Source organism: Gobius niger (genome assembly GCF_951799975.1).
Source record: "Gobius niger genome assembly, chromosome: 13".
NCBI classification, from domain to species: domain Eukaryota; kingdom Metazoa; phylum Chordata; class Actinopteri; order Gobiiformes; family Gobiidae; genus Gobius; species Gobius niger.
In genome coordinates this window covers 9448162-9475965 of record NC_136864.1, presented here as the reverse complement: position 1 = coordinate 9475965, position 27804 = coordinate 9448162, and the positions used below count along the sequence as shown (strand labels likewise).

At 42.4% G+C, this 27804-nt stretch overlaps 1 protein-coding gene across 3 annotated transcripts in view; it reads right to left on the bottom strand.

The window, feature by feature from the left end:
• LOC306973015 (netrin-G1-like) overlaps positions 1 to 27804 on the bottom strand; it is a 128916-nt gene that overhangs the window by 85568 nt on the left and 15544 nt on the right. For all 3 annotated transcript variants that reach the window (XM_079569812.1, XM_079569813.1, XM_079569811.1), the window contains exon 2: positions 23644 to 24187. In XM_079569812.1, coding sequence (XP_079425938.1) covers positions 23644 to 23901 — 258 coding nt within the window. In that variant the 5' untranslated portion in view covers positions 23902 to 24187. The remainder of the gene's footprint in view (positions 1 to 23643; positions 24188 to 27804) is intronic.

The following is a 27804-nucleotide window of genomic DNA, read 5'->3' as shown; positions in this document are numbered from 1 at the left end:
AGCTTAAACTTAAGTGTCACTGATGAAGCCTTTTGAATGAGAGGCGAAACCTTCTACACTTCAACTACAGAGTACAGAAGATGACTCAAGAACCTTCATTGAATATTGCCTTGCATTGGCTTTCAGAGTTGGTCCACTTTGCAATTTCACTCAGGGAATACAATTATTCCATTGAACACTTTCAAATGATCAAAGCCTTTCTGCCCAATTTCTGCCTTTTACCCTTTTACTGAACAATGCTTCAGAAGTATATACAGTACAAACGTTTGGAAACACTTCTTTATTTTCAACACTGAAAAAATGTGTTTTATATTTTAAATTCTTCTAAATTGCCACCCTTTATACTTGGTATTTTCTCCATGAGCTTCATAAGGCTAAGAATCTATTTCACCTTTTTTGGTTTAAAACATGATCCCACATCCCATTCGACAGTGGCACAGATGGTAGAGCGGGTCGGGGGTTCGAATCCCACCTCCTGAAAGTGCACACTGTCATTGTGTCCTTGGGCAAGACACTTCACCCACATTGCCCCCAGTGTCTGCGTACATTGGTGTATGAATGAGAGTATGAATGGGCGAGTGGATCCTTGCTGTAAAGCACTTTGAGTGCCTAATGTGGGTGGAAAAGTGCTCTATAAGTTGAGACCATTTACCATTTCTTCAGTGGGAATCTACAAAGTTAATAGTCCTGAAATAAAAGAGAAACATAAAAAAAAAGCAGTTCCAACCTTTGACCGGTGCTGCAGCAGCCAAATTTTAATGACACACTGATGGCAACTTTTCCTTACGGACGTTAACATCGGATCAAAACACGACCAGAGACTCATCAATACGCTCATGTTTCAATTCACCAAACGCCGTGCCTCCTCCGCCCTTTGGAGTGTAGCCGTTGCCAGATCCATCCCTTTGAGGCCCATACAGCAGAGCCAGCCCGGCCTTTTGAAGCACACTGCTTTGGCACACTGCCGCTCCGTGATCAGGCGGGGTCCCGGGGAATGATTGGGATTCACAGGACGTCCTCCGCGGCACAAGGGGCAGCAGCACTTAACATTAACTAACACCTGCGCTCATTATCTTACCCATGTGCCCCGGTCCCACTGGGGGACACTTAACACTGCCCTGTTTGGCGTTTGAAGCATTTTAGTTTCAGGCTTTTTGAGATGATTTGTAAAGAGGGGCAGTGGGAGTAAATGCCCAGTGATATAAAAGTACTTAGTAGTAACATGGATACTACAAACAGCATAGCAGAGGAGGAGAGAAAACAGTGGAGACATTCAAGTCAGACTGAAATTCCTCGCCCTGCCCCCACTTGTGGATCATTACAGACCCTTTGGTTTGGTCAAGCTGATAAGATTGATACATTTGGCTCAACAAAAATGATCCAGACAGAGCCCTTTTGCGTAAGACACACTCGTCATCACTCGTACCTTTCTGGCAAAACAATTCATATCTAGAAAGTCACAGACACATATTTTATTTGTACAGCAATTTGAGCTAAGAACACATTGGACATACTCAGCAAACATAAATATAGAAATCCCATTTTTATCTTTTTAACTAATGTCTTACCACCCACCTAAAACCAAATGCATTTTCTCAAACTGTGTTCTCCACCTGTAATTCCTACAGTTACTCAAGTATGCTCAAAGCAATTGTCTCTCTGCTGTTTCTGTTTCATGAAAAGTAACCCATGAAAAGGGTTGGAGACCCCTGTCTTACAATATTATTATTCTTGAAAACTACCCGTAGCTACACCTCCATTTCCTCACACTGTTGAGATTAATAACCAGCAACAGGATATTCAGCTCATCTTCTCATCGTCCAGTTGATGATTAGGAGAAGCTCTACGGAGCCCCTCTCCCCTATGTATTCCACCCGTCTCACCCGCAAAGCCGCCAAAATCACCAGGGACCCTTCGCACCCATCACACAGTTTCTTCAAGGTAATGCCTTCAGGGAGGAGACTGTGGAATCTACGGTCCAGGTCCAGTCGACTGAAGAACAGTTTCATACATCGCCCCTCCCCCTGCTCCACAATCAAGGATGAGAGAAATATAATTTCAAATTCACATGGTTTGACAAATAAAAAATCTTGAAACATCTAATTGATAGGTTTAGATCCACTTTTAGATTGCTTCGCAGGGATTATTATTATTATTTTTTCAGAAGGAAACGCTGTGTTACATCAAAAGTGAATGAATGAATTGAATGAATTGTTCCAAAATTAAAACCCTCAACATCTTCCTTAACTGAGCCCATTTTCTCCTGTTTGGCTGTACCCAAATCTGACAAACAAGCAACAATATCACAATAAAAAACACGACTGAAAAGTGACAAAAATGTAACCAAAAAAATGACAAAAAGCAGGGAGAAAAACGATAAAGAAAAACTACAAAAAAAGAAACACAACAAAGAACGTCAAGATCTGTTTTGTAGCTCTAAACTTTCAAATGAGGCGTTACTCCAGTCAAGAAGCTTTTAGATTTGGGTAAAGCTGAACAGGAGAAAATGCGCTCGGTTAATATAGCATTTGTGCATTAAAATGACATTACAAAGCCTTCCCTCCACCTGTATAAACCCTGGATGGAGCTCGTGTTTCACTTGCTGATACAGGAAAGGCATACCATAGATGAGCCTTTTGTGCTCATACTGTGTTGCCTGTTCTACAGTCTGCAGTTATCAGGTAGAGGCGGTGCGTGTTCCTTTGTGCCGGTGCAGCAGCGGGTGAGGTGTGTGCTGGATTTGACTCACTCTGATGTCAGGATTCAATAACAGTTCGTATAATAATGAGAGGTGTTTAATTCTCTTTTCAGGGCGCCTCATGCCTCCCGCTCTGGGCTGATACCTCTATTGTCAGACAGTTCAATAATGCAACTTATTCAGGTCAGTTTTGATGCCTGGAACACATCTAGCTATGGACTCCTGCAGAGAATAAAACATGGTAACAGATGTATGGTGTTGCTGCTCTTTGTCTCAGCTCCAGGTGTTGGTAAATTTTAACAAAGCCTTGGCGACGTTTTTTTTGAGACGTTAATATAGAAGCCGACACAAAAGTTGAGTGAGTAATAGTCAACACAGCAGGAATAATTGCACATTTTAAATAGCGTTCCCAGCTGGACGTGTTCTCACATTCGTTTTCACTTAAGCTTCAATCATTACAAACAATAACCACATCTTTCCCCCCCCTTCCACATCAGCTTCCTTCCAAACATACACTTCTTTTGTCGCTGCTGATTGATTTCCGACTTGATGGCGGGCTCCGTTTAGCGAGAGAACTGAAGGCCAGTGACTCATACTTAGCCGTTTCCAGCGAGTGGCGGAGAGGTCAGGACGGAACAATTGGCCGAAAACTCGACTGAAATGGAGAGAGCCGGGGCAGAAATTGGTGCATTGTTCCATCGGCGCGTCGGCTCATTGTGTGTCAACTCCTGCTCCATCTCCGCAGTCTGCGCATTATCGCCGGCTTTCATTAATTCCAAATGCCAAAGCGAGGGGTATAATGTAGCAGAAATGTCACACTTTCACAACGAGCGATGATAAAACTTCACCGGCGCTCGCAAAAAATTGGGAAAAGGAACATTGGGCCTCGTTCGTGAACATCTTCTTAAGAAACGAAGGCAGCGTCAGGAAACTGCGGCAGATTCATGACGCGTTCTTAAAGGTGCACTGCGTAACATTTTGGACTATACTGTTGCGGCAAAACAAAACCTGCTTTTAATGACACAGATAATGCTGTTACTGCAGTGTGTAATAAAATATTGTACTTGGATGAGAAACTAACCTGTTCTCAAATTTCATATTCTGCTGCCTTTCGTCACATCTCCATGGAGACGAGCTGGAGACGCACCCACTCCCAGTAAAGTTTACAGTCACATCTTTAAGGGGGGTGAGCCTCATAAATGTTTGTTTGTATATTTATGAGGTATTTTTCAATGATGAAAATATCTGTCATAAAATAGATGCTTGTATTTCAATTTTATTTATTGGATAAAATACTTTGCACCTGTGTTCTCAAGTTTGTGAATCCCAACTAATTAGCATAATGTCACTGCCTCTGATTCACCATATAAGGGCAAAAAAAGGGGAAGGAAATGAATGACCAAATACGAATCAGAAACTAATAATAACCAACAAAACCCCCAAATAATTGGTGCCGTGATAATTTGGGCAAGGGAATTAGCTCTCATTACAATATGTTTAAATATAATATATTTATGTTATATAACCTGTAAAAACGTGAAAGGGTTTTCTCTGCCCGTGGGTCAGTCCTTGCAATTCTCTGCCTGGTTAGCTCCCTGTGCAGAGCGTGCGCCTCAGGAACACGAGGTCGCAGGATCAAAGACCACGTTCGTCTTTATCAAATAGCGTTTATGCATTATTGTAGAACGGCAGCATTTAAAAGTTTTAACAGTAATACATTGGTACATTAATAAAAGTAGACAGCAAGTGATGTTGTTAGAGGATAACAATAAATCGCTATTTATCATACTGGGTCAATACAGTCGTACTAAGCATAGACAGACTTGAATGGTAGGACTAGCACAATGTCTATGCTTCCACAGAACAGGGACAAATACCCTTTCAGAGCGTCATACTGATACGCAGGCGAGTAGGCGCCAGAGCACCACAGTCAAGGCTATGGCCGAGATAGTACAAATGTACAACTTGACCCAGTATGATAAATAGTGTTATCCTCTAACAGATATTATCAACGTATTTCTGTATAAAGGCATCTGTATTTTATGATGAAGATATTTACATTCTGGAAATAATAAATACATGTATATTATACAAATATAGGACTCAGAGTGTTGGGTCCCATCAGGAGCAGATCGTGAACAGAACTGGAGAGATTTCTTTGTGCGTAACAGTCCTCATGACTGTTCCTATAATTTGTTCTTACAGAGGAACGTTTTCAGCTAAGAACAAGTTGCGTGAATGCCAAAAATCTTTTCAAATGTGTGCGTAAGAACGTGTTGAGGCCCAATCTCTCTGTCTATGTGTCCTGTTTCCTGACTGCTCCTAGATCAATATGCCCTGACAACGTGACGGCTCGCTTTCCTAAGGGGAGACGGCTGCAACAGCTTGTCATCTGCCCACTTCTATTTTTTAAGATTGCTGGATGATTCTATTTAGTAACACAAATCTCTTTAACACTGTAAGTAAATATACGACAATGGAAATGCTTGCCTTAGGTGTTCAGTGGCAGTTACGTATTCTATCCTATCAACCTACAACTAATATAATTGTCACTGTAGCCTCATAAGCCACTTAGTGCTTCAAGTTGACAAAATAATTCTCTCTTAATCGTATCTTCTGGTCCTGACTGCACAAGATGGCACCTGCACTTGTCTTTTTTGTTGATTTGAATTACAAATGTGCAGAACGTTGATGAACAACAAAGTGGATTTGTGGAAAATGGCTTTCAACGCACTAGAAAGGGCTTTTTTTCTGGTCCAATCAGAGCCAGAATCTCTCAATGGATTCATTTCGAACTCAAAAGCACTCCTTATCCTTCAGTCAGAAGAGCTTGAATTAGGGCCAGTGCTATAACAGCTCTCAGAAGTTCAGCCTCATTAGTCCTCTGTTTGCCACAATCTTTCCTCTGTAGTGATTCACCCATTTCCGACCAAGCAATGTTATTATATGGAATGCCACAATAATCGCTCTGGCATTTAAGTCTGTGAATGACTACATTCACAGACATTCCAAGTGACACAGAAGTCTCCTGTAGTATGGGCCGTAAGCATTGGACCCCAGCGTATATGCAAATAAGATCTATCTTTGCCTTGAAATTCAAGCCTAAAGAGAGTCTGATGATACGTTTTTCAAAAGGTGTTTTAAGGGAGGGAATGGAACCGCTGTTGGTAAGCTCAGTTTTGGATATAAAAAACATCATCTGACACTATCAGCATTTCTTTTGATGAAAATGCTCATAATTTACTTCTATTGATGATTATTTAAAGTTTTGCAACAACAAACTCAAAGTGGTGAACCCCTGAATACAAAACTATAACAGAGTAATTGATTGGGAAGAAAAAACAAGCAGCTGAAGAGATTTCTAGTGCACAAGAATAACAAAATGTCAGCTCATGTTTGCTTTCATGAGGCCTGTCTACTGAAAGGCTCTGTAAATAGTGTAGTCCTCAAATTATCCCAGATTGCAGAGCATGGGTTGCCCAATTCTGCATTAGTTCTCTTTAAAGGAAATAACAGTCCTGTCTGGTCCAATGTGGATTTCAGTGTAATACAGTTTGAGTCATTGCACAAGTCAAGGTTTGCTCCAAGACTGGGATATCCGGGAACAGCACTGCTAATCCTCTTCTGAATGGTCTTTGTATGGATATGTTGTAAACCAATAATACACATAATACATCATCGGACTATTTACAGCATTTTTGTTCTCGTTGGTTTATTTGTAACCAGAGACTATTACTGTCTAATCAAGTTGCTCACTGATGCTATATTAATCATCAGATGGTGCATGTTGGGCTAAAGTGATTTTGTGGAGCTAATTCTGATGTTCTCTGCTCATAAACAACCTCGAGTTGAGTGGTGTTTCAAAATACTGAGTGCTGCTCAGTGTTTTTAAAGTCCAGGCAGCTTCACCAGGCTCTTTCTGATACTAACGCCCCATGTCCACTGGAAGTCGCTACCCAGTCTGGCTTATCCTGTTAGGTGAGCATCTCCCCACTGCCCGGGCCAGGACCAAACTCTGCAGACCAGGTACACATTTTGGGACTGAGCTCAGCCCCGGGCCAAAGCTGAGCTGATTATGTGATGTGATCAGACTGCTGGCCTCTGATTGGCCAGAGGAGAGAGGACCGCCCTAACTAAAACAGGCAGGTTTTATGGGATTTAATATTTCACAACATGCTGTTGAAAAAGGTGATTTTGCTTTTGTTAGCATTTAGCTGCTGTAAGCCCAACTTTAGCTGGTGTTAGCATATCATTAGCATGTAGCTTACTTTCATAGCTCTCTACTTCTTTCCTCTAGTATTTGCCTTGGCACCTCTGAATAACTCCATAAACCCCACTGATAGGCATTATTTTTCCACATTGTTGCTGTTTCATCACCGACATGCGTTTGCAATGGACCATGTTGCATGTTGCGACCAAACAGTGCCCTAAAAATGCCTTCACTACCACTCACACAAATGGCCTCAAAACACAACGCACCATGCAGGTATGGTTTTGATGAGAGAACATTGTAATATGGTAAAAACAAAAAAGGCAATTTTGTGGTATGACCTTTGTGGTCAAAATCCGGAATACAGCTTTAACATAAGATTACAAAAAAAATTCTGCGTGCCGATTTTCAGTACCTGTCCATAGGGTTTAGGTTACTGCTGATAAAACAAGCTGGTCACGACTGATCGAAATGGGCCGGCAGACTGAACAAAAGTATAATTCTTACCAGGCAAAATGTATTCTTCAAACAAAAGGCCCAATTTCCAACATGATGTCTCTCTCTGTGTTCTTCTTCTTTTTCTTGTTTTCCAGCGGTTGGCAACCAGCTCAAAGGAGTATCACAGCCTCCTACTGTTATCTCTCTCTGTGACTATAGCAGTCATGTTTTATACCTCCCCTAATGGGAAAGGACCTCCCACAGGTATGTACCATTAGCTTGATGGGTAAATTTAAAAAAACAAAACATAAGCTTGTAAGCTAACAAGTGTTCAAATAAAACTAAGACAATACAAACCAAAAATCATATGCAAAGGAAATTCAAAGCAAAGTTAAAACCAGTTTCCCCCCTGCCATATGGTTCAGCCTGAGATTCTAAAATGGCCACGCCTTCCCTTTGTTCCAACCATGTGGTGCAGGTAAGTTTGTATACTGACTAATATAACAAATAAACAAGTGAAGTGTAATTATTAATAACTAAACAAATAAATGAATCAGATGGGTTATTGTTATCTGATGGACACTGCAATTGAAACAAACAAAGCAAAGTGTCCAAAATAAATAATGGGACAAGCACAACATTGTTTAAAATATCAATTCAAGGGGAAATTTACCCCGATTTAGCCTGATTTTAGCCACTGTTTGAGCTGAAATCAAACACAAAAGTAAGCAATTGACACCCATCACATTGTCACATTGTACCTGATAGTTTACACGTGCTGCTCATGTTTTCGTACTATTTTGCATTTCCCTTTTACAGTCAACAAAAGCGTGTTCAAATACAGCAAACCACACGCATGAAATCAAACGCTTTGGCAGCAGTTCTCCTCCGCGCCATACAAAGCCCATCATTTTCCCTCTATATCTCCTGCATTATGCATTTGGCTGTGTGTTTACAACACAGTAAGAATTAACCTGTCACAGATCCAATGGGAAAACGCCGACATTCCTCAATCTATCAGCGCAAAAGGAGCGTCACCACCGCACGCTCAAAGAGGGCAGCCGTATTATGCATCATCAGCTGACAGGAAACAAGGCACGGGGAAATTAAAAGGCACGCAGACAAAGGAAGGTGGTGAGGAGCGAGAGAGTAAGCGATGCTGGCTGTCAATGTGGGAGTCGGGGGACGTGTTGACATGCGTAAGTGAATTGGGGGTGATAAATTGTCCCCAGAGAATGAAAAGAAAGCTGACTGGAAATGTGAACTGTTGGCTTAATGCAACCTAAAGACCACGGTGAATTCTAGCGAAGAATGAATAAGTTATTATTAACCAAAATGTGAACAATGGCTTTTAAAAAATATGTAAATTTATAAACTTGGACTCATCTTGGGGTCTGAAACCTTCATCAAAAGAGCTTGAGATAGTGTCCTACCCCTGATCTGAAATATGACAACAGTTAAAGCAATACTAAGTAACTTGTTTACCTCAATGAATCCTTTTTGTAGTCCCTCTGGGAGTAATACAAGTGTTGATGGGATGATTGGGGGGCGTTTCAATCTCCCCTGGTGTCTCTGGCTAGAAAACCACACTTGCAGCTTTCCCTGCTCCGACCCGGAGACCAAATACACACTAATGGAATCACGAAGAGCGCCACTTACAGTATTTACAGCCAAGTTTGAGTGAAAAAAATTATCTCCATTGTGTAATTGCAATATCCGTCTCTCCCTTTGTCTTTTCTGTCAGCGTAGTATTTTCTGTCATGGGCACTTAATGAGTAAAAAAACGTAATATGCTACGACACCTGCAGTGGCGCTTATGGCCTCTAGGGGCATGAGTTACTTAGTTCTGCTTTAAAGACACTATCTGATTTTCTTTTTCTTCTACAACATAAATTTTGTCCTCCTTTAGTGTATTGTAAACTCATACATTTGTGGGAAATGCATTGTGCATCTATTATAAAGCATTTGGAACAATTTTATGAACTTGCAGGCCAGTTTTCCAACATTTCTGTGAAAGTGAGCCTACAAAGTGTCCCTGTAAGCTGTGAAATGTGAAATAAAATAATCAGGTATAGGGCCTTTAAGGTAAAAAAAACAAACAAAAGAGGAATAAAACCAGCACATAACTTGCTCCCCCATCCTCTCCGACACCCTTAGTCTGCCCCATTATACATCCACAGTTGACAGGAAACGTGGCATGGTGGAAATTAAAAAAGGCCCTCACACGCGCACACATAAAGGAGCGGCAGTGGAAGAATCCGTGATGAGACACCCATTCGAGTCGGGGCCGAGGGGACATGTTGTGTGTCATCGCGGTGTCTTGGTACTCAGTGGTGCGGCGATGATGTGCCGGACCCGCGTCGGTTCAAGGTCGCCACGCTGACAGGAAGCTAAACAGACCAACTGTTCCCTGTCTGCAAACAAAGGTATGGATGAGTGAGTTTTTACCCTCCGTGAACTTGCACAGAGGGATCGGAGCAGGAGGGAAAGAGGCGATGGCACTTAGTCATGGGAACTTTGACCTCCCTGCGCCCGCGGATCAACATGCGCGGTGTGACAGGGGAGTGGCACAGGGGGCATGCCGGGTAACAGAGGGAGAAAAGGTAATTGATTAAGAAGTGGCAAAAACTGGAGGGTTAAACGATTGACACACAGGGCCCGATCTTGTGCATCAAAACGGAGACGATAGCGTGACATTTTGCGCTCAGTAGGAGCGCACTTTGTGATCTTGCCACTCCAGACTTGGTGCATTTAAGTGGGTTGAGACACACACATTTTCCTCCAACCAGATCGACTCTGCGTCCAGGAGAGTGGTTGTGTGGGAGTGGGGGTTAACATGTGCTTTTGTTTTGCTTCGCGTTCACGCCAAGCGCAGCCGATCCGCGCCACAGCGGACGCTGTAGCTCTTTTTCTCTCGAGGCGTGAACATCGTTTAGCTCACGATGGGGTAAATAAAGTTTTTAGTTTGACCTGTGAGAGCCTAAGGCTTAAGAAAGAACGCAAGCCAGCGCAATGTAAACGAGGAAGTGAATGTCAGCCGTGTTTCCATCAGTGCAGTCACCTCCTCTTGTGACGCCCCCTCACAGGTGGCGGAGGCGAATGGCACATACAGCGCCGCCACTCGGAAAATAATTCGCCAAGAGCCTGCGCCGCCCCGTGCGCCGCCACAAGATCTGGCCCACAGAGTTCAAAGAGAGGATCTACGTCAGGTCTCTTGGCTATTTCCTTATTATTTTTCCACACCATTTGTGGTTAAGGTACAACATGCAAGACCTTGCTAGATGAAAACAATGGGCCTCATTCATGAACGTCTTCTTAAGAAACGTCTTAAAATACGTACTCATGAAGGCAGTGTCAGGAAACTGCACCAGATTCACGACACGTTCTTAACTAGGGAAAATACCTAGCACCTGTGTTCTGAAGTTTCGCGAATCCCAACTTGGAAGTGCAAACGTGTGAGGATTAATTAGTCACAAGAGGCGCAACAGGAAACCAGGAAAGGACAAAGGAGAAGGTATCCTGGAAAGACTTCTGTCCGTACTATTGTTCTGGCTAATGGACGTTAACTGGAGAATAAAACGGATTAACTAAGCTCTTCCCAGAAGATGGTGAGAGGAGCAGAGGGAGCTGCATGAGGAAGAGGAAGGAGATGGAGGGGCTGACCAGTGCAGGACACCACGCTCTGAAACAAGGACAAACTCGGGAGGTGGTGCACCGTTTCAGAGGAGCACTGAAGGCAGCCAGCTAGCTTTCCTCCAGGTGCTACGGTTTACCCGCCCGGCAAAAAACATGCTGGTGCGCTCAGGACTCACACCTGAACACAATTTCGTTGTACGGTTGTACAATGACAAATAAAGCACTTACTTACTCTACTAACTTACTATATGTCACTGCTTATCGTTGACCATATAAGGACAAAAAGGCAGCCAGAGAGGATATGAACAGCAAACCCCCGAAATCCAAATCTAATGACCAACAAAGCCCCAAAAGAAAAAAATCTCAGCCATCGGCACCACACGCTTAATGACCCACCTAATCCTTTGGGCAACATTGCTCCCATATTTGTTTAAATAGATATAACCTGTACATTGCAAAAGCGTTTGCCCTCTCTTCCCATAGGTCATTCCCTTAAACAGATACGGTAGTAGTGGCGGGCTGCAAGATCGAGGCCGAAGCTAGTCTTTATCAAACAAAGTTAATACGATCTGCACATTTAATGCTATTTGGCAGCATTGAAATGTTTTAGCAGTCATACATTGGTACTTTACTTGCCATAAAAGTCCAAGTGATACTACCAACTTATTTCTGAATAAACGAGGCATCTGCAATTTATTATCATAATGCATTGGTTTTATATAGCACTTTTCTGGACACTCAAAGACGCTTTACATTGCACTATTCGTTCGTGGTGGTAAGCCACAGCTGCCCTGGGGTAGACTGATGGAAGTAAGGCAACCAGTCTGCGCCATCGGCCCCTCTGACCACCACCAACTACTCTCTCTCTCACTACATTCGCCCGGCTTCCTGGTGTTCCCAAACAGTCTCCCATCCAAGCTCCGACCAGGCCCTTCCCTGCTTAGCTTCCAAGGTCTGACGGGATTGGGCAGAGCAAAGGTGGTATAGCCACAATAATTATATTTAAATTCTGGAATTAATGATTTTAATGATTTATTATGTACAAATATATGTGACTCAGAATGTTGGGCTCCATCAGGAGCGTGATCCTGAACTGAACTGGAGATTTTTTTTGTGTCGATCCAAGAGACTCAAAACCACCCAAGTTCAATCATATTAATGCTTAACAACAATAACAGCAAATATAAAGACATTTACAAGAAGCTCTCAGTACAATCATTAAACTGAGTTTGAAAGCTCAGTGTTACAACAACAATCACCACACAAGGCTTTCCAATCATGGCCGACAACTGGACATTGATTATCCGCGCTGATGATTGGTTTCTATATGAATGCTTACAGTGCAGCAAACAAGCTATTCACCCACACAAAAGTCTGGGTGTATACGAGTATCACCTTGAGAAAATTAGAATTGACTTGCCATCTTTTGTAGAGTGTTTTCACATGACCCAGCTCAGTCAAATCAGAAAGGGATTACTCTTCATTCGCTCCATGCTCAGTGGTGGAGTAGGACAAACCATGATCTCTCGTAATCTCCCACAAACTACCCGGGTTCCAAGATCTGGTCTTTTATCTGGATACAGGACATCCTCATTGATAAGTGTAGTGGTGTTTTTCTTTCGACATATTAGCATTGCAAAGATATATAACATAACTTTCAGTGCCCACGTGTTGCTCTGTTCTGTCCTAAAGGGCTTCACACTGTTTGCTCGACTGTTTGTTGCTTTGCTTTTTGCCACCGTTGAAATAACTGGCGTTCGGCATCCCATTATCAGGTAATTACTAAATGAGTTTAGCCTTGAACTCATTATAAATCATGTTTTCATTTGCATGTTAATTAGGACAGCACCAATTAAATCGGGCGGGATTCCTCCACAACGTATGCTAATTCAGACACCTATAGATTAGTTACAATAGAGACACCGCGCCTCATTGAGCAGATGCAAATTCCACGTTATTTCTGCAACAATATTATGCAAATTCACATTTTATGAAACTTTTACCATAATTTATTGTTGTTTTTTTCCGCGCCATGACGTTTTTATGCTGTAGTTCACACATCTTTGAGTAATCCCATGGACTGAGAAGCCATTTTAGATGAGACAATAGTTAAAGGCTTGCATGTTTTAAAGCAGAACTAAGTAACTTTAACTTCATATATCCTTTCTGTAGTCCCTCTGGGCGTAATACAAGTGTTAATGGCATGATTGGGGGTCTTTCATATCCCCCTGGTGTCCCTAGCCAGAAATCCACCCTTAAAACTTTCTCTGCACCGGGTCGAAGGTGCAATACACCTAAATAGAATCGCGAAGAAGAAGCTAACAGGTTAACAGGCAAAGCTAACTGTGGGCTAGCACCACTTTAGCCGTATTTACAGTCAAGTTTGATTGAAAAAATATTGTGTAATTGGGTTGTGGCACAATGTACAATATCCCTCTCTCCCTTTGTCTTTTCTGTCAGCGGAGTGGACAATTAATAAAAAAATGCAACATGCTACGACACCTGCAGTGGCGCTTATGGCCTCTAGGGTCATGTTAGCTCTGCTTTAACCTCTTAACCCCCCACACACAAGCAAATGTTCTGCAGTTATTAGAATGTTTTCTCCCTGTGTTTTTATGTAAAGCACTTTGGTCTGCCAAGTGTTGTTGTTAAGTGCTATAGAAATAAACTTGGATTGATTGAGTTATTATCCAGGTATCCAAGCATTACCCAAATCTTAAAGCTTCCTGAAAAAAAGTGTCAAAATAGCGACGAAAACGAGACGTATAAGTGACAAAAAGTGTAAAAAAAAAGTCACGACAACACGGCAATAAATGGTCAATGGACTCAACTCATATAGCGCTTTTCTACCTTTAACAGGCCAAAAGCTTTACATTAAGGCAGGGGTAGGCAACATCAGGCCTGGGGGTCAAATCTGGCCCTTCAGCATAAAACCTTTGGCCCACAAGAGGATTTTGAAGTAATATTGTTTCATTAATCAGAGACTAAATACATGATACTTTGATAGTACAATAACATTTGGAAAATACTGTCAATGTTTTCAAATTTTCTTGGAAAACACCCCATTAGGTCATATATGATGTACAAAACAAATATTTGTTTCTTTACTTTGGGCTACAAGTTTGGCCATAAAGAAAAATGGCCCTCCATGACACAAACTTGCCTACCCCTGCAGTAAGGAACCAGTCACCCATTCACACTCTCATTCATACACCAATGTACACAGACACTGGCGGCACGGTGGGTGAAGTGTCTTGCCCAAGGACACAATGACAGTGTGCATTTGCGGGAGCTGGGATTCGAACCCACGACCTTCCGATCACGAGAGGACCGGCTCTACCAGCTGCATCACTGTTGTAGCTTCCACCATTAAAGTGGCATACTTGTTTCAGCGCACTAATAGCTCGTATCTGTAATAATAACTGAGCTGCTAATAAGCTACTTCAACATGTGTGTGTCTCTTTGCAAAATGTCAAATACAGAAATCAAAAAGTTATAAAAAATCAAGTTTATTATGTCGATTTACCAAAGCCGAAGATCCACGCGGCTAAAGCACAGGCGGCGAGTCCGTCCTCGTCCGTATTTGCGACTGTGAACATGCGAGGCAGTAACTTGGCAGTCTCGAAACGGCTTTAGTGTCTCATCTTCCCCTTTTGAAGCCACCAAAAGGAGAGCAGTGTGCAAATACGGCCGTCCAAAACCTTGTTCTTCCCATTTGGTGCAGGCTGGGTAAAGTTCAAAAGAATTACAAAATATCCGTGCGGCTCTACGCTCGGAAATGCCGGGATAAGCCGTGTTGCTAAATTGGTCTCACAAATGTTTACACAATTGCCAAAGCTGCACGGGTGAGTTGATGCGGATGCAAAGGCTGGGTGTCTTGGCAGAGGAGGCCCCGGTTAGTGGTTTCTGGCTTGGATTCCGTGCCAGAATGTTCACAGAAGAAAAAAAGAAGAAGAAAAAAAAAAAAAGGCTTTCATTGAAAATTCACTTAGCCATATTTCAAACCGCAGCCCTCCAGAGACACAAGTGGTTTCTCTAATCAGTGCCACTAATTGAAAGACTGCTCCAAGCAAGACGAGTGTTTGTAGGACAGGATTTTTGACCTCTGCATTTTGAATTCCTTAATGTCCAAATGCATTTTAATGTCACTCCTGAAATGTGTCTAATCCTCATGGTATAAAGTGCTATAAAGATAAATGTCGGTTAATAGAAACCGAACGATCCGATCTCTTTTTCCTGGTTGTTGTTTATTTTCCAAATGTAAAAGTACATTTTACTGTATTTTTGGTTATTGGGGCAGGGGTGCTGTCGTGAACACTCATGCCTCATATGCAAGGAGGTCTTGGGTTTGAATCCCAGGCCAGGCGAGGCACCCATAAACATGTACAGTAGGTTCACCTTTGGGGGGACTTTCCTTTTCCTACAGGCTACATCAATCAAGAGTTTTAGGAAAATATGGGTAACACTTTATAATGACTACACCCTACAGCCTTAAAGGAGCTATTCACCTTATTCCGGAAGTTCCCGTGGGCGCCACCATGATTTGTGCCCGCCCCTTTTCTCCTATCAGTCAACATAGGACTGGAGAAGTCAAGATAAAATCAGTTACTACACGAAAACAAAGCCGATTTTCAGCCATGCAGAGAAACGTTGCAGTGTTGACTTGTTGGTGCAAATGAACATTGGACATTTTACACAAATCAATCGACTAAACATCAGATTTTAGCGGCGAACATTTTCCCTCGTTCTCCGTTTAAATGAACGGGCTTCGCGCTCGACCGGAAGTGGGAAGACGACGGAAAACGAAAAGAGGCAAAAGTGGGCGGGGCCGAATAAGGTGAATACCTGACCTCTTTTTGTAGGGCCAATTTGTTTTTGGCCCATAAAGTATGTAGTAATTGGCCAGACAAAAAGTTTGCGCCATATTAATGATTTGTTGATGTTGTGTATGGTCAACCCAAAGAGTCAATTTGTGATGAAAATGGGTTTGCCTTTTCACATAAAAAATACACATTTCATCACATTTTGACTAAAGCAGTTCAAAATTAGGTATCGTCCCTTTAACACAATGCATTAGTTAAGTGTGCCTAAGGCAAGGCATGCTTTCTTTATACTGCATATTTCGTACACAAGGCAACTCAATGCCAACTACAGTGAATGCCTAACTCATCATGGATAGTTCTTCACATACTTCACTTATTCATTGTTAAGTAGCTATTAAGTGTTAGTCACACTTAAAGCTGGGGTACCTGACTTTTTGTTGTTGTAAAGTAAATGTGTTTTTACCACCACAGAGTATGTGTGAGTGATAGAAGATAGAATTAGTATCTAAAAAAGGGAAAGGATGTACTGCCCTTTCCTCCTTTGGGCAAGCACTGAAGCCTGGATCATATGCAGAGAACACAAGCCTATACAAACTAACTGCACGGCTCACAGCTATTAATTTAACTTTCAGACAATTATAAAAACATGATGAAATTGCAGTCTTTTTGTGTTCTGAATCCAATTGGCTTTTTTTACATTTAAATAGAACAAGGGGGAAAACAACGCAAGCACAATTATATACTTCCGGTGTGTCTTTTAATTAACAATCTCCCCGTGAAATCCACTAAAGCCTGATTTGACAATGCGTAGAGGCAGAGCAGTGTTAAAGCTACCGTATGTTCTCACCATATCCAAATGCGTGACTTGCACTGCATTAACAGCCATCATTCATTAAGCCAACGTGGGAGAACTGTGCTATAATTGCCTTTGACAAATCTGATGTCTATAATTGGATAATTGGTGTTAAACCTTAAAACTGTGAATAATAAAATCTCCTCTTGTCTGTTAATTCCCGGAGGCAGGAGGCTTAGAGGAACGATATTAGGCACATTTGTTACAGTTTAACCTTGTCATTGTATGGCTAACTGGCAGTATAATTGTCCACATAATGGAAGCTTCTGCATGTGTGAGGGAAGCACATCATGATTTTACAATCGCGTGTGATTAGACTGTAGCAATATGATAACATCAACTGTAATTACCATTTTAGAGCTTAGGATTGTGTCATTAAATCCGCTCTGAAGAATTCTGGGCTTCATGTCGCATTCTATGAAAAAAAAAAAAAAAGCCTTTTTACCAAAATGTTGTGATCATAACCAAACTTCGAGTTGTGTTTTGAGTTAATCAGGCATGTTTGAGTTTTCTTTAAAGGAACAGGCCACCGTTTTTCTATACTTACCTGAGCTTAGACAAGTTGATGCGTACCTGTCTGGCCTTTGTGCGTGCGCTCAGTCATGCTGTTAGCATTTAGCCTCTCCTAGCATATTCCTATGGATCCAAACGGGGGTGAAGTTAGAAGTGACCAAGCTCTTCCACGTTTTCCCTATTTAAATACGGTTACGTGAGTAGTTACATGATCCAAGTATAGTTACGCAAAATTTAACAAGTCAATTTTCTAAGCGGATAAAAAGGGTACTATATTGTAAGGTGTAATAACACCTGAGGAGCACCTCGACGTCTGTGCAGTCATATCTTTAGAATTCCTTAGAAGTGAAGACATTAGCGCTTAGAAAATCGACATGTTTAATTTTGTGTGACTACTTGGATCGTGTAACTTACTCATGTAACCGTATAAAATTTGAAATGTACAGATATCAATTTGAAACTTTTGCTGTCGATTACTGGCATTAATGTGAGAAAAAAAATACATTGCAAGTTTTCTGTCAATTTATGTTTTCATATAAAAATAAGGTGTTTTATTCCTAAAAATGCCCCAAATTTCCCATCTTATAGGCGATGAAATGGTTTCATTTTATTGATTTGTTTTTTTTTTCTTTTTCAGAGGGGATTTCGGATATCTTGTTTAGTTTTAAAGTAAGCTGTTTTTTAATGGAAACATTTGTAAAAATTAAATTTTCGCCTCATTTTTTGACATTCAAAACTCAATAAATCAGACTTTAGGTGCTACTGACGTGGAGATAGTGTAGCCACAATGATAGAAAAATGTGTTTTGAGGAAAAAGGCCCTTGAAATTGCGTTGTCCTATATAAATTTATGGGGAATTGAATCAGCGCAATATTTAGACCTGTTATTGTGAAGATTAGGTATATTATTTGTTTCCAGGTAAAAGCTTATATGGACCAATTTGGCCCAAAATGACTACAATGAGGTGCTTTGAGAAACTTGGTAATACCCAATAGCCATTATCTTGATCATAACTAAATATGGCTGCCAATCTACGCTAATGGCTTCTTCAACCATCATTCACACCAACACATTATTACAAACCATTATTATTATTGGGCAGCAAATCCAAGGTCATGTATACCAGTGGTTCCCAACCATGGAGGCGGGCGGAAAAAAGGCGAGGAACCACTGCATGCAGTAGTATACACATCAGACCCTTTTTACTGTATGATATTAAAATGTTATCGCTGTATTAAAAATCAGAAAATCCTTCTTACAATGACAGCACGTTGTGACTTGTAAGATAAGATAAGACGCTATTCCTCTCACAGTCAAGAAATGTGTGATTATGATTCATTTTGTAACCAATAAACGCTGACGTTCCTAATCTAAATCAAAGCCGAGTTGACTGATAGTTAGCGACAGTGCCCTGGTGCATCATGGGAGAGCGGCCCTAATACCAGCGCAGAGAAGAAGCCCTGAAGGTCTGCGGCTAAAAATAAAAACAAGGTTAACTCCCTGATGCCGAACACCTGTCCCGGCCATGATTTATCACAATGGGCCTCGTAACAGTCAAACATCAAACAAAGCCAATACAAAGCAAATAGATGCAGTTTTAAATTAGCATTCAGGCTTTTCACATATCTATCGATTTTGTTTTATATTTGTTGTTTGGAGAAAATTTCTTTTCGCTCCCATTTGCATGCTCCTCTCAGACAGGACTGCGTTGTATGAACATGTGAGATGTACCAGAGACCTCTGTTGTGCAGTGTGTCTCCATTCAGGCAGAGAGTGATGGCCTTGGACTTGAATGTCAAAGGGGACAGAGTCGGCACCAGAGCGGTGAAAAGAACATGACGCTGGTATTGTAAGTGTATATTGGATATACAGTGGGATGTTTACATATTTAAAAAGACACATATGCATTTTTTTCCTCAGTGTCTGTCTACTTTTCTAGGTCAATTAGAATCATCCATCCATCCATTTTCTTCCGCTTTATCCGGGGCCGGGTCGCGGGGGCAGCAGTCTCAGCAGAGATGCCCAAACTTCCCGATCCACACACACCTCCTCCAGCTGTTCTGGGGGGACCATGAGGCGACACCAGGCCAGCTCGGAGACATAGTCCCACCACCGTGTCCTGGGTCTTCCACGAGGCCTCTTCCCACTAGGACATACCTGGAACACCTCCCGCGGGAGGCGACCAGGAGGCATCCGGAACAGATGCCCTAGCCACCTCAGCTGGCTCCTTTCGACGTGAAGGAGCAGCGACTCTACTCCGAGCTCCTCCCGGGTAACTGAGCTCCTCACTTGATCTCAGAGGGTGCGCCCAGCCACCCTGCGAAGGAAACTCATTTCGGCCGCCTGTATTCGCGATCTTGTCCTTTCGGTCATGACCCAAATCTCATGACCATAGGTGAGGGTGGGAACGTAGATCGATCGGTAAATCGAGAGCTTTGCCCCCCGATTCAGCTCCCTCTTCACCACGACAGACCGATACAGCGACCGCATCACTTAGAATCAGATTTTTTTTTTAGATTTTTTTTTTTTTACTTTCTGCCAAGTCAGAACTTTACATACACTTAGGCTATATCCACACAAAGACAAAACGCTTCTATTTTCAGAAACTTTCTTTGTAAGCACGAAGCCAGCTCAGTAAATGTGTGCGTCCACATGGGTCGACTCAGGTCTCTGTGAAAACTGCGCAATTCATCTTCCAGGCCTGTGTGAGGCGCTGTGACGCTAACGCAGATAACAGAACAAGGTGTAGAGGGCGCATGCGCAGTAAACATTTGTGGAATGTAAACAGTGAAAATGAAACTGATTCAAGGATTTACGATCTACAGAAGAGATGAGGAGGCGAGTTTATTCTTCAGACGAAACGGGACTAAAGCAGAAAAAACCTGTCAGTGATGTGCCACTCAGCCATGTTTTCCTACTTGTCACCTTTGGCTGCAGAACAATGGCCGCTGGCTGCTCTGCTTTATGCCCACAACACTACAGGCCGCCATAGCTGTAGTACCTCCATATCGCCGCAAGTCCCCCATTGAAAAGCACTGGAGTTTAGACATGTTAAAAACAACTTTAACGCCTGGTTTCTTTTTTTTCAACACTAGACTAGGCTAGATATTCCTCCTGTGATAATGCTGGGTTGGTAACAATTTAAGAAACCAGGCTGGTTTTTGTATGAAGAATTTTAGCAATCTCGTACCTAATGAGGGTCGGACTGCTAGCATCTGAGCAGCGCGAGCTACACGTCACGCAAGGGCCGAGTCTACAGTGAAGATCGCACCCATATGCCCTTTTTAGGAACATGCTTCGTCAGAGCTGGGGAGGGGGAGTCTGTAAATCCGACATGAATTCCCCCACAACCATAGTCATTATGGTAAACGGGGAGGAGTGAGGAGAAGCTGTCCGTTAATATATACAGTCTATGCTGCAGAGGAGCGGAGTACAACCATCATAGATCCGTGAGTAAAACTCATTATAAGGTCAGTAGATTATGGATAACAGACACGACTCTGGCGCTGTGATGTCATCGTTTTAGCAGAAGTGGCGGAGACGTCAAAACAACGGCGCCGCGTAAATGGCGTTTTGAGATCTTTCCGCTCGGGGACCTAGTTCGGAAAACGTTTGTTTACAGACCCCCAAAACGCCGGGCTCATATGGACGATACACTGGATTGATCAAATATCTTCAGCTTGACTTCGTATGGACAGGGCCTAAGATTTCCATACCTTCCTATAACAATTTGGGAAAGCCCAGAAGAAAGCTGGAAAGTTGCTGATAAAATGGGTGACATATAATCTGCAATTCAGCCGCACCTTCCTTCTCATGCAGTGTCACCCCACTTCATTCTCTTTGTGCAGTTTTAATTTCCCCTGTCTTTAATCCTCGGCGCTGACGAAGGTTTTCTGTTTGTTTTGATATAAAGCTATGCAGACCGATGCTCATCACCGGAGGCCGCAAACTCCACACTTCTTCATCCTACTGTAGCGCCAAAGCCTCAGTGCCATCTGGAAGAAGTAGACAAAACTCCCCTTTTTTTAGACGCTCATTTAAATTGGTAAATATTTACTTGCCGAAGCCGTCTGCTGGCACTTTCTTGACTTTAAATAGTTTGAAAGCCTTTGGGGCCCTGCTGCCTGCTTTATCCTGTGATCAAATGCAGCTCAGCACTGAAGCGCTGATAATGGCTGATAGGGGCCAGTGGGACACCAGCGAGAACACAGGAGTGGGAGATATTGCATAATAAACGCACTCAGACTGTCATTGTTAGCTGTGATCTGCCTGTGTTGTGTCTGCTCCTATGCATGTTTACAGCCAGCTACGCAAGTGTGATAATGGAGGACAAACGTGTCTTGAGGGGAGGAAAAATCCTGACTATAAATTCGTTAAAACGTCTCCTGCTGATGCTTGAAAAATTAAAGAGAAAATGGCGAGAGAAAAAGACAGATGTAGGAGACAAGAACCGAGAGGACAGCTTGTACAAGTTAACATGGAGATTGAAGCACAACTTGGATCTCTAAAACAATTCACTACAGAGGACTATTCAATAATTCACAGTGTGTCACACTCAGAGGTGGGAACAGTAGCCAAAACATTTACTCAAGCAAAAGTGAAGTTGCGTTAAAAGAGTGGAAAAAGAGTGGTGCGCACTGAATGGGTGCTGCTGCCGGATGCTCTCTCATCGAATGCAATTTCTCCATCTGTGAGATGATCTCTTATCTTATACTAATTTTACTCAAGTGGAAATTAGTGCTGATGTATGTTTAAGTGTTGATGTTTGTATTTCCAAAGAAATACACCATAAAAAGTAAATTAAGTGAAGTTAATAAATCATATACACTAGCGGTCAAACTGCCGGTTTATTTCCAACACTATTTACTTTGTGTGATTCTCATTGAAGACATTAAACTATGAATGAACACATGGGATTATGTAGGAAACAAAAAATGTTGAAATAAATCAAAATTCTTCAAAATTGCCTCCCTCGGGAGGTGTTCCAGGCATTGGGAGGACGCTTTGTGGAAAACCCAGGACACGTTGGAGGGACTACAGTGGCGAGAAAAAGTAAGTACACCGTTTCTTACATTTCTGCCTAAATTGGTCACTAAATGGGGTCTGATCTTTATCAAAATAACAGGAATGATTAAACAATGTCTGCTTAGACTAATACCACCCAAACCATATTTTGATTAGCCATAAGATGTAAACATTCACACGAGAGCGTGGAATAAGTAAGTACACCCCCTGAATCTCGCTGAACTGCAGCAGTTTTGTAAAGAGGAATGATCCAAGATTCATCCTGAGTCAGCCAGCTATTTACTACAAGGGAGTGAGATTCAGACGGTGTACTTACTTATTCCACGTTCTCCTGTGAATGGTTTACATGTTATGGCCAATAAAAATATGATCAAATGTAAATGTTTGGGTGGTATTTGTTTAAGCAGACACTGTTTAATCATACCTGTGATTTTGATGAAGATCAGACCACATTTATTGACCAATTTAGGCAGAAATGTGAGAAATTCCAAATGGTGAACTTACTTTTTCTCGCCACTGTATGTCTCTGAGCTGGCCTGGTGTGGCCTCGGGGTCCTCCCAGAACATCTGGAGCAGGTTTGCGTGGATCGGGGAGTCGGGGCATCTTCTCAGATTGCTTCCGCGACCCGGCCCCGGATAAAGCGGAAGCAAATGGATGGATGGATTCTTCAAAATTGCCACCTTTGATTCAAGGCATTTTCTCATTGAGCTTCATGTAATAACAGTCTGTGATGTGAGAAAGCCATTTGTGATGACGTTCATTGAGAAAAAGTAAAAAATGCAACCCAGTAATCAAATGCCTTCAGTGAGAATCTACAAACGAAAGCAACTGACCGGTAGTGTAAATCCTCGCTGTTTGTTTATTGATTTCCTCATGTCAATTTGAAGGTTTTGTCATTGATAAATTCACCCACAGTGGAAAGAGTAACAGACTCTACTCTCTTCAAAGTGCTGTTACTTCTTCAAAGCAATATCACCCAAGAACAAGTAAAAAAGTACAGCATTGTATCACAACTCCAGGATAAACAGATATATATTATAAAACATCACACAGATACCACCTGTGCTCACACATTCAAACAAGGACACCCACAGCCTGTTTGAAGTGTATTGCCAAAGGATTATAAGCATGCCTGGACAAACAAGACCACTTTACCAAACGGTGTATTTAGCAGATTAAAGTTGAATGGACACATTGCTCCTCCAGTAAGTTACTCCTGAACACAACCTCAGCACTATCAGTCTATCTCCAGCCCAGCGTTCAGCCCCTATGTTGCAACACTTGACTGGCACTGCGCGAGCTCCCATTAATCTCCATAGCCATATTGCCATGTACTCTCTCTACTCTCCCCCTCCCCCACTCCTGACCCAGTACTCCGTGTGATCCGGGCCCGTACAGCCTCATTTGTCTCCATCAGCGCGGGGACGGTCCCGGCTTACGACTCACCAAAGCGCAGTAGGTTTCGGGCGGATCTCCACACGTGATGTTGGGGGGGTCAAGGGTGACGCGCAGGTACTTTGTCATGTCGGTGGCTTCGGGCTGGCACGCCATGTAGTCCCAAGCCAGCCCTTCCTCGGTGTAGATTTGGGATTTGCAGACGTCATAGTGGCCCCAGCCCGACGGGTAGTGCTGCATGGCGTATGCGAGGCTGATGCACGCAGCCTGTAGAGCGAGAGCTACGGGGCAAAGCATCGCTGACTGCATTCTGGGATGTGCACTTGAGGGATTTCTATTGTTTAACTGATGGTCTAAACAAAGTGAAAGTCTGGAGACAGAGAGGGCAGCATCTTGCTACTTTTCTGCAAGTGTTGTTTTTAGCGCCCTCTGTGGTGAGGGGTGGGAACAAGTTGGCTCCTCTGATCCAGTGTCGAGCGGGTCAACGGAAGGTAAGCTACAGCTCACCCGAAGAAATAACTTTCTCTCAGTCGGTGGGAGTCAGAATCCAGAGCTTGATGTTGCATCAAATGTGTCTTTGGCCACAGGCAGCATCCTGAAAGAGAGGAGGAAAACGTGTTTGGTTATAGGATGAGCAAATTAAAAATTTACATTGCATTGCATGTTACTACGATCGCTGCACACGCTGCTGAATTCAAAATGATATTCTGTTTGTACTGAGGCCGTGGTTTTGAAAGTTTTCACATCAAATAAGTAAATATTGTCCCTTTGACTAACACTGGGTCTATGCACAAAACTTGGACTGAACCAGGTCCAGGGTGTAGAGACAAACCAGGGGCAAACCAAGACGGGAGTTTTAAGTAACCCAAAAGAGAGTGAAAACCTGACAATCGTTAAAGCAGAACTCTGTAACTTTTGTACCTGAATAAATCCTTTTCGTAGTTTCTCTGAGGGTAATACATGTGTTAATGGCATCTACCCCGGAGTCTCTGGCAGGAAAACCACTCTTGCAACTTTTCTGCCTCTGACCCGACAGCCCCAATACACACTAATGGAAAACATCTCCCTCACTGCTCTCAGTTGTTCTACAAAAAAGTCACTTTTGGCTTGCATTTCTGAGGTTTGGATGGATGGATGGATGGATGGATGGATGGATGGATGGATGGATGGATGGATGGATGGATGGATGGATAGATAGATAGATAGATAGATAGATAGATGGATGGATGGATGGATGGATGGATGGATAGACGGATAGACGGATAGACGGATAGACGGATAGACGGATAGACGGATAGACAGATAGACAGATAGACAGATAGATAGATAGATAGATAGATAGATAGATAACATGTAGTGAAATGATAAGAACACACACCTCTGTCATTTTAAGCGGTCTAAAAGCATGAGAAGAAGCTACAATAAAGTGTTCATGAGGGAGTAAGTTGAATCTCTTTGTTCCTCCTTTAAGAGGGTGTTCATTTGGGTGTTTATGACTTGGTATAGGTAAGTCCTGACTATATTCTAGCTTTTGGTTTGTTGATGAACATTTTTGCAAAACGTTGTTATCTTGGTTTATCACGTTCTGAAGAAGCTAACAGGCTAAAAAGCTAACTCCGGGCTAGCACCACTTTTAGCAGTGTTCGCATCTCTCTCAGTGTAGTATTTACAGTATCTGACAATTAATGAGAGGAAAAAAAAAACGCAACATGCCACGACAGCTGCAGTGGAGCTTGTGGCCTCTAGGGGCATGAGTTACTTAGTTCTTTGAAAACCTTGGCACATAGGGATTGGATGAATCTTACGCCTCACAAATCCGCTGAAATATCTTGATCCAGATATTAACATTGAAGATCCAGATCCTCTGCGGCCAAAGCTTAAAAGAGAAATTTACCAAGAAGCTTATTTTTAGACAATCTTGATTTTATAACACTGTATGTATTATATCATAGATAAATGTTCTTAAGCAGTCATCTGTACTGGTTTGTTCAGTATTGCAGATGTTTTGCTTCTCACCTAAGAAGCTTACTCAGCAATTAATAATCTTCTCTTCATAGTTATTCTTTTCCCCAGCACTGCATGAATAAAATAATAACACCTCTACAGATATGAGAGTAAATTAAATGGTAAAAAAACAGTTTCTCAGCGGTAAAACATTTAAAGCACACAAAAAGAGAATGGAATAGGGCTCCAACAATTGCCGAGCAGCTGCCATTATTTTCGATGATAGACTACCACCAGTTTGAAGAAAATACATTCACACACTCCTCAATTCCCCCTCATTTACGGAAGGCTGTTTAGTTTCAAGTCGTGTCAGGAATAGATGATTGTGCCCCCCCTCCCTCATCACCGCCGCCCCGTCTGTCCTGACTCGCATTCATCCGGGCGCCTTCAGAGAACATTTGTGTAATATTAAAGTCAAATTGGAGACGCAAACGGTCTCTTTGAGGGATTGCGGGTCTCGCGGAGCCATCACGGGCTATCATTCAGCCGGACCAACACAGTCCAGGTAATAGCGGCTGGCAGTAGTCACCAGAGACCCCGCGCCGACTCCGCATCTCAAATCAGCGGCCGGCGAGGGGGAGGAGGAGAGGCGAGGGTAAAAGCAGGGCTGCTTACGCACAACTCGCGCAGAAATGAGGCCGTAATGAATAGAGCGCTCTGTGCAGTGTTCGGAGGAATAGGAGGGGACATTACAACGAGATAGACTTGTTTAGGCGAAAACAAACAAGTGCGTCTGACAGAGAAAAAGGATATTCGCAATAGGATAAAGCAATAAATCATCATTATCTGACACGATAGGCTCATCCTTTTCGGTACAAACGGTTCACATCCCTCCCTGGTGAATAAAGGGAAGGACAATTGTGCTCAAGGCAATACACAGTGTAGTTCCTGAGCAGTACTTTTTTATCTGCTTGTGTCATTGCCTGTTTCAAATACTGCATATTAGCTTGTAACTATATGTAAAGTGACAGCACAGCAATATGTAATCCATACCCTAAATGCATACATGATCACTTCTATACAAAGTGTGTTTAATGGAAGAGGAAGTGAGGAAGTCTACTCTAGTATATTACACTGTATGTCAGGGGCAGGCAACGTCAGGCCCGCGGGCCAAATCCGGTCCTCCAGCACAGAACCTCTGGCCCTCGAGATGATTTTGAGAAACATTATTATGCAAATAAGAGATCAAATTCCTTTTACAGTACTCTAAAAATGCAAGAAACAGTGTCAGTGTTTTAGCAATGCCCATGGAGAATATCCCACTTGGTCCTACAGTATGTAACGTAACAGTGATTCTCAACTGGTGGGTCAGGAACCAAAAGTGGGTTGCGTAATCTTTTTCAGTGGGTCGCTAGTCTATAGGGAGCTTTTTTTCAATATTTTCCATCTGAAGCTGCTTGGAATGTCAGTTTTTAAAGGCATATCTACTCCTTTTTCGATAAAACCTTGTGTGGGATGACACAATATTTTGTACGATATATGACTAATAAAAGTTTTGTTTGGGTTATTTGGGCCTGCCATCCGAGGGTAACGTTGGGTCCCGACTTGGGAACCACTGATGTAAAACTTTGGCATTTGCAGAAAAAACTTCTTTATCTTAAGCAAAAACGTTGAGGTTTGGCCCTTGGTGTTTTGGCGATGATGAAAATGGGACCGCCTCAACGCAAACTTGTCTACTGTATGTTATTTGTCAGCGTCACATTCTGGTACAACTTTAGGCAGACGAGAGATACATTCTCCACTGTGAAGGCTCTAAGACATGCACAGAGGTGGTCGGCACCGTTATCTCTGCTCTTGCTGTGTCTGTGTGGTTTTCCTGCAGCTTTGGACTCCACAATCAACCAACAACGTGCACTATCGTCTCCAACACATTTCTTTTAGGATAAGAAAGTCCAGCCCCCACATAAGGGATAAATGACGAGCTTTAAAGTGCACAGAATGCTTTTGAAAATATGACTTATTTAGAAGGATAACATCAGTGGCAAGTTCATCAGATGTATAATTATCTTTTTTTTTTCATTGAAGCAGCAATTTTAAAATAAGAAATGTTGGACAGCAAAGTTATTTTTATTAGATTTTTTTAAGCCAGGTTTTTAAGGGTTCCAAGTGACATCACAGCGTTCTAAAGGCCTAAATAGAGGTACAATTATTTTGTTTTTGAGGAAATTTTTGGTCTTGTGCAGAGAGATCATGGACCCAGTGACTGAT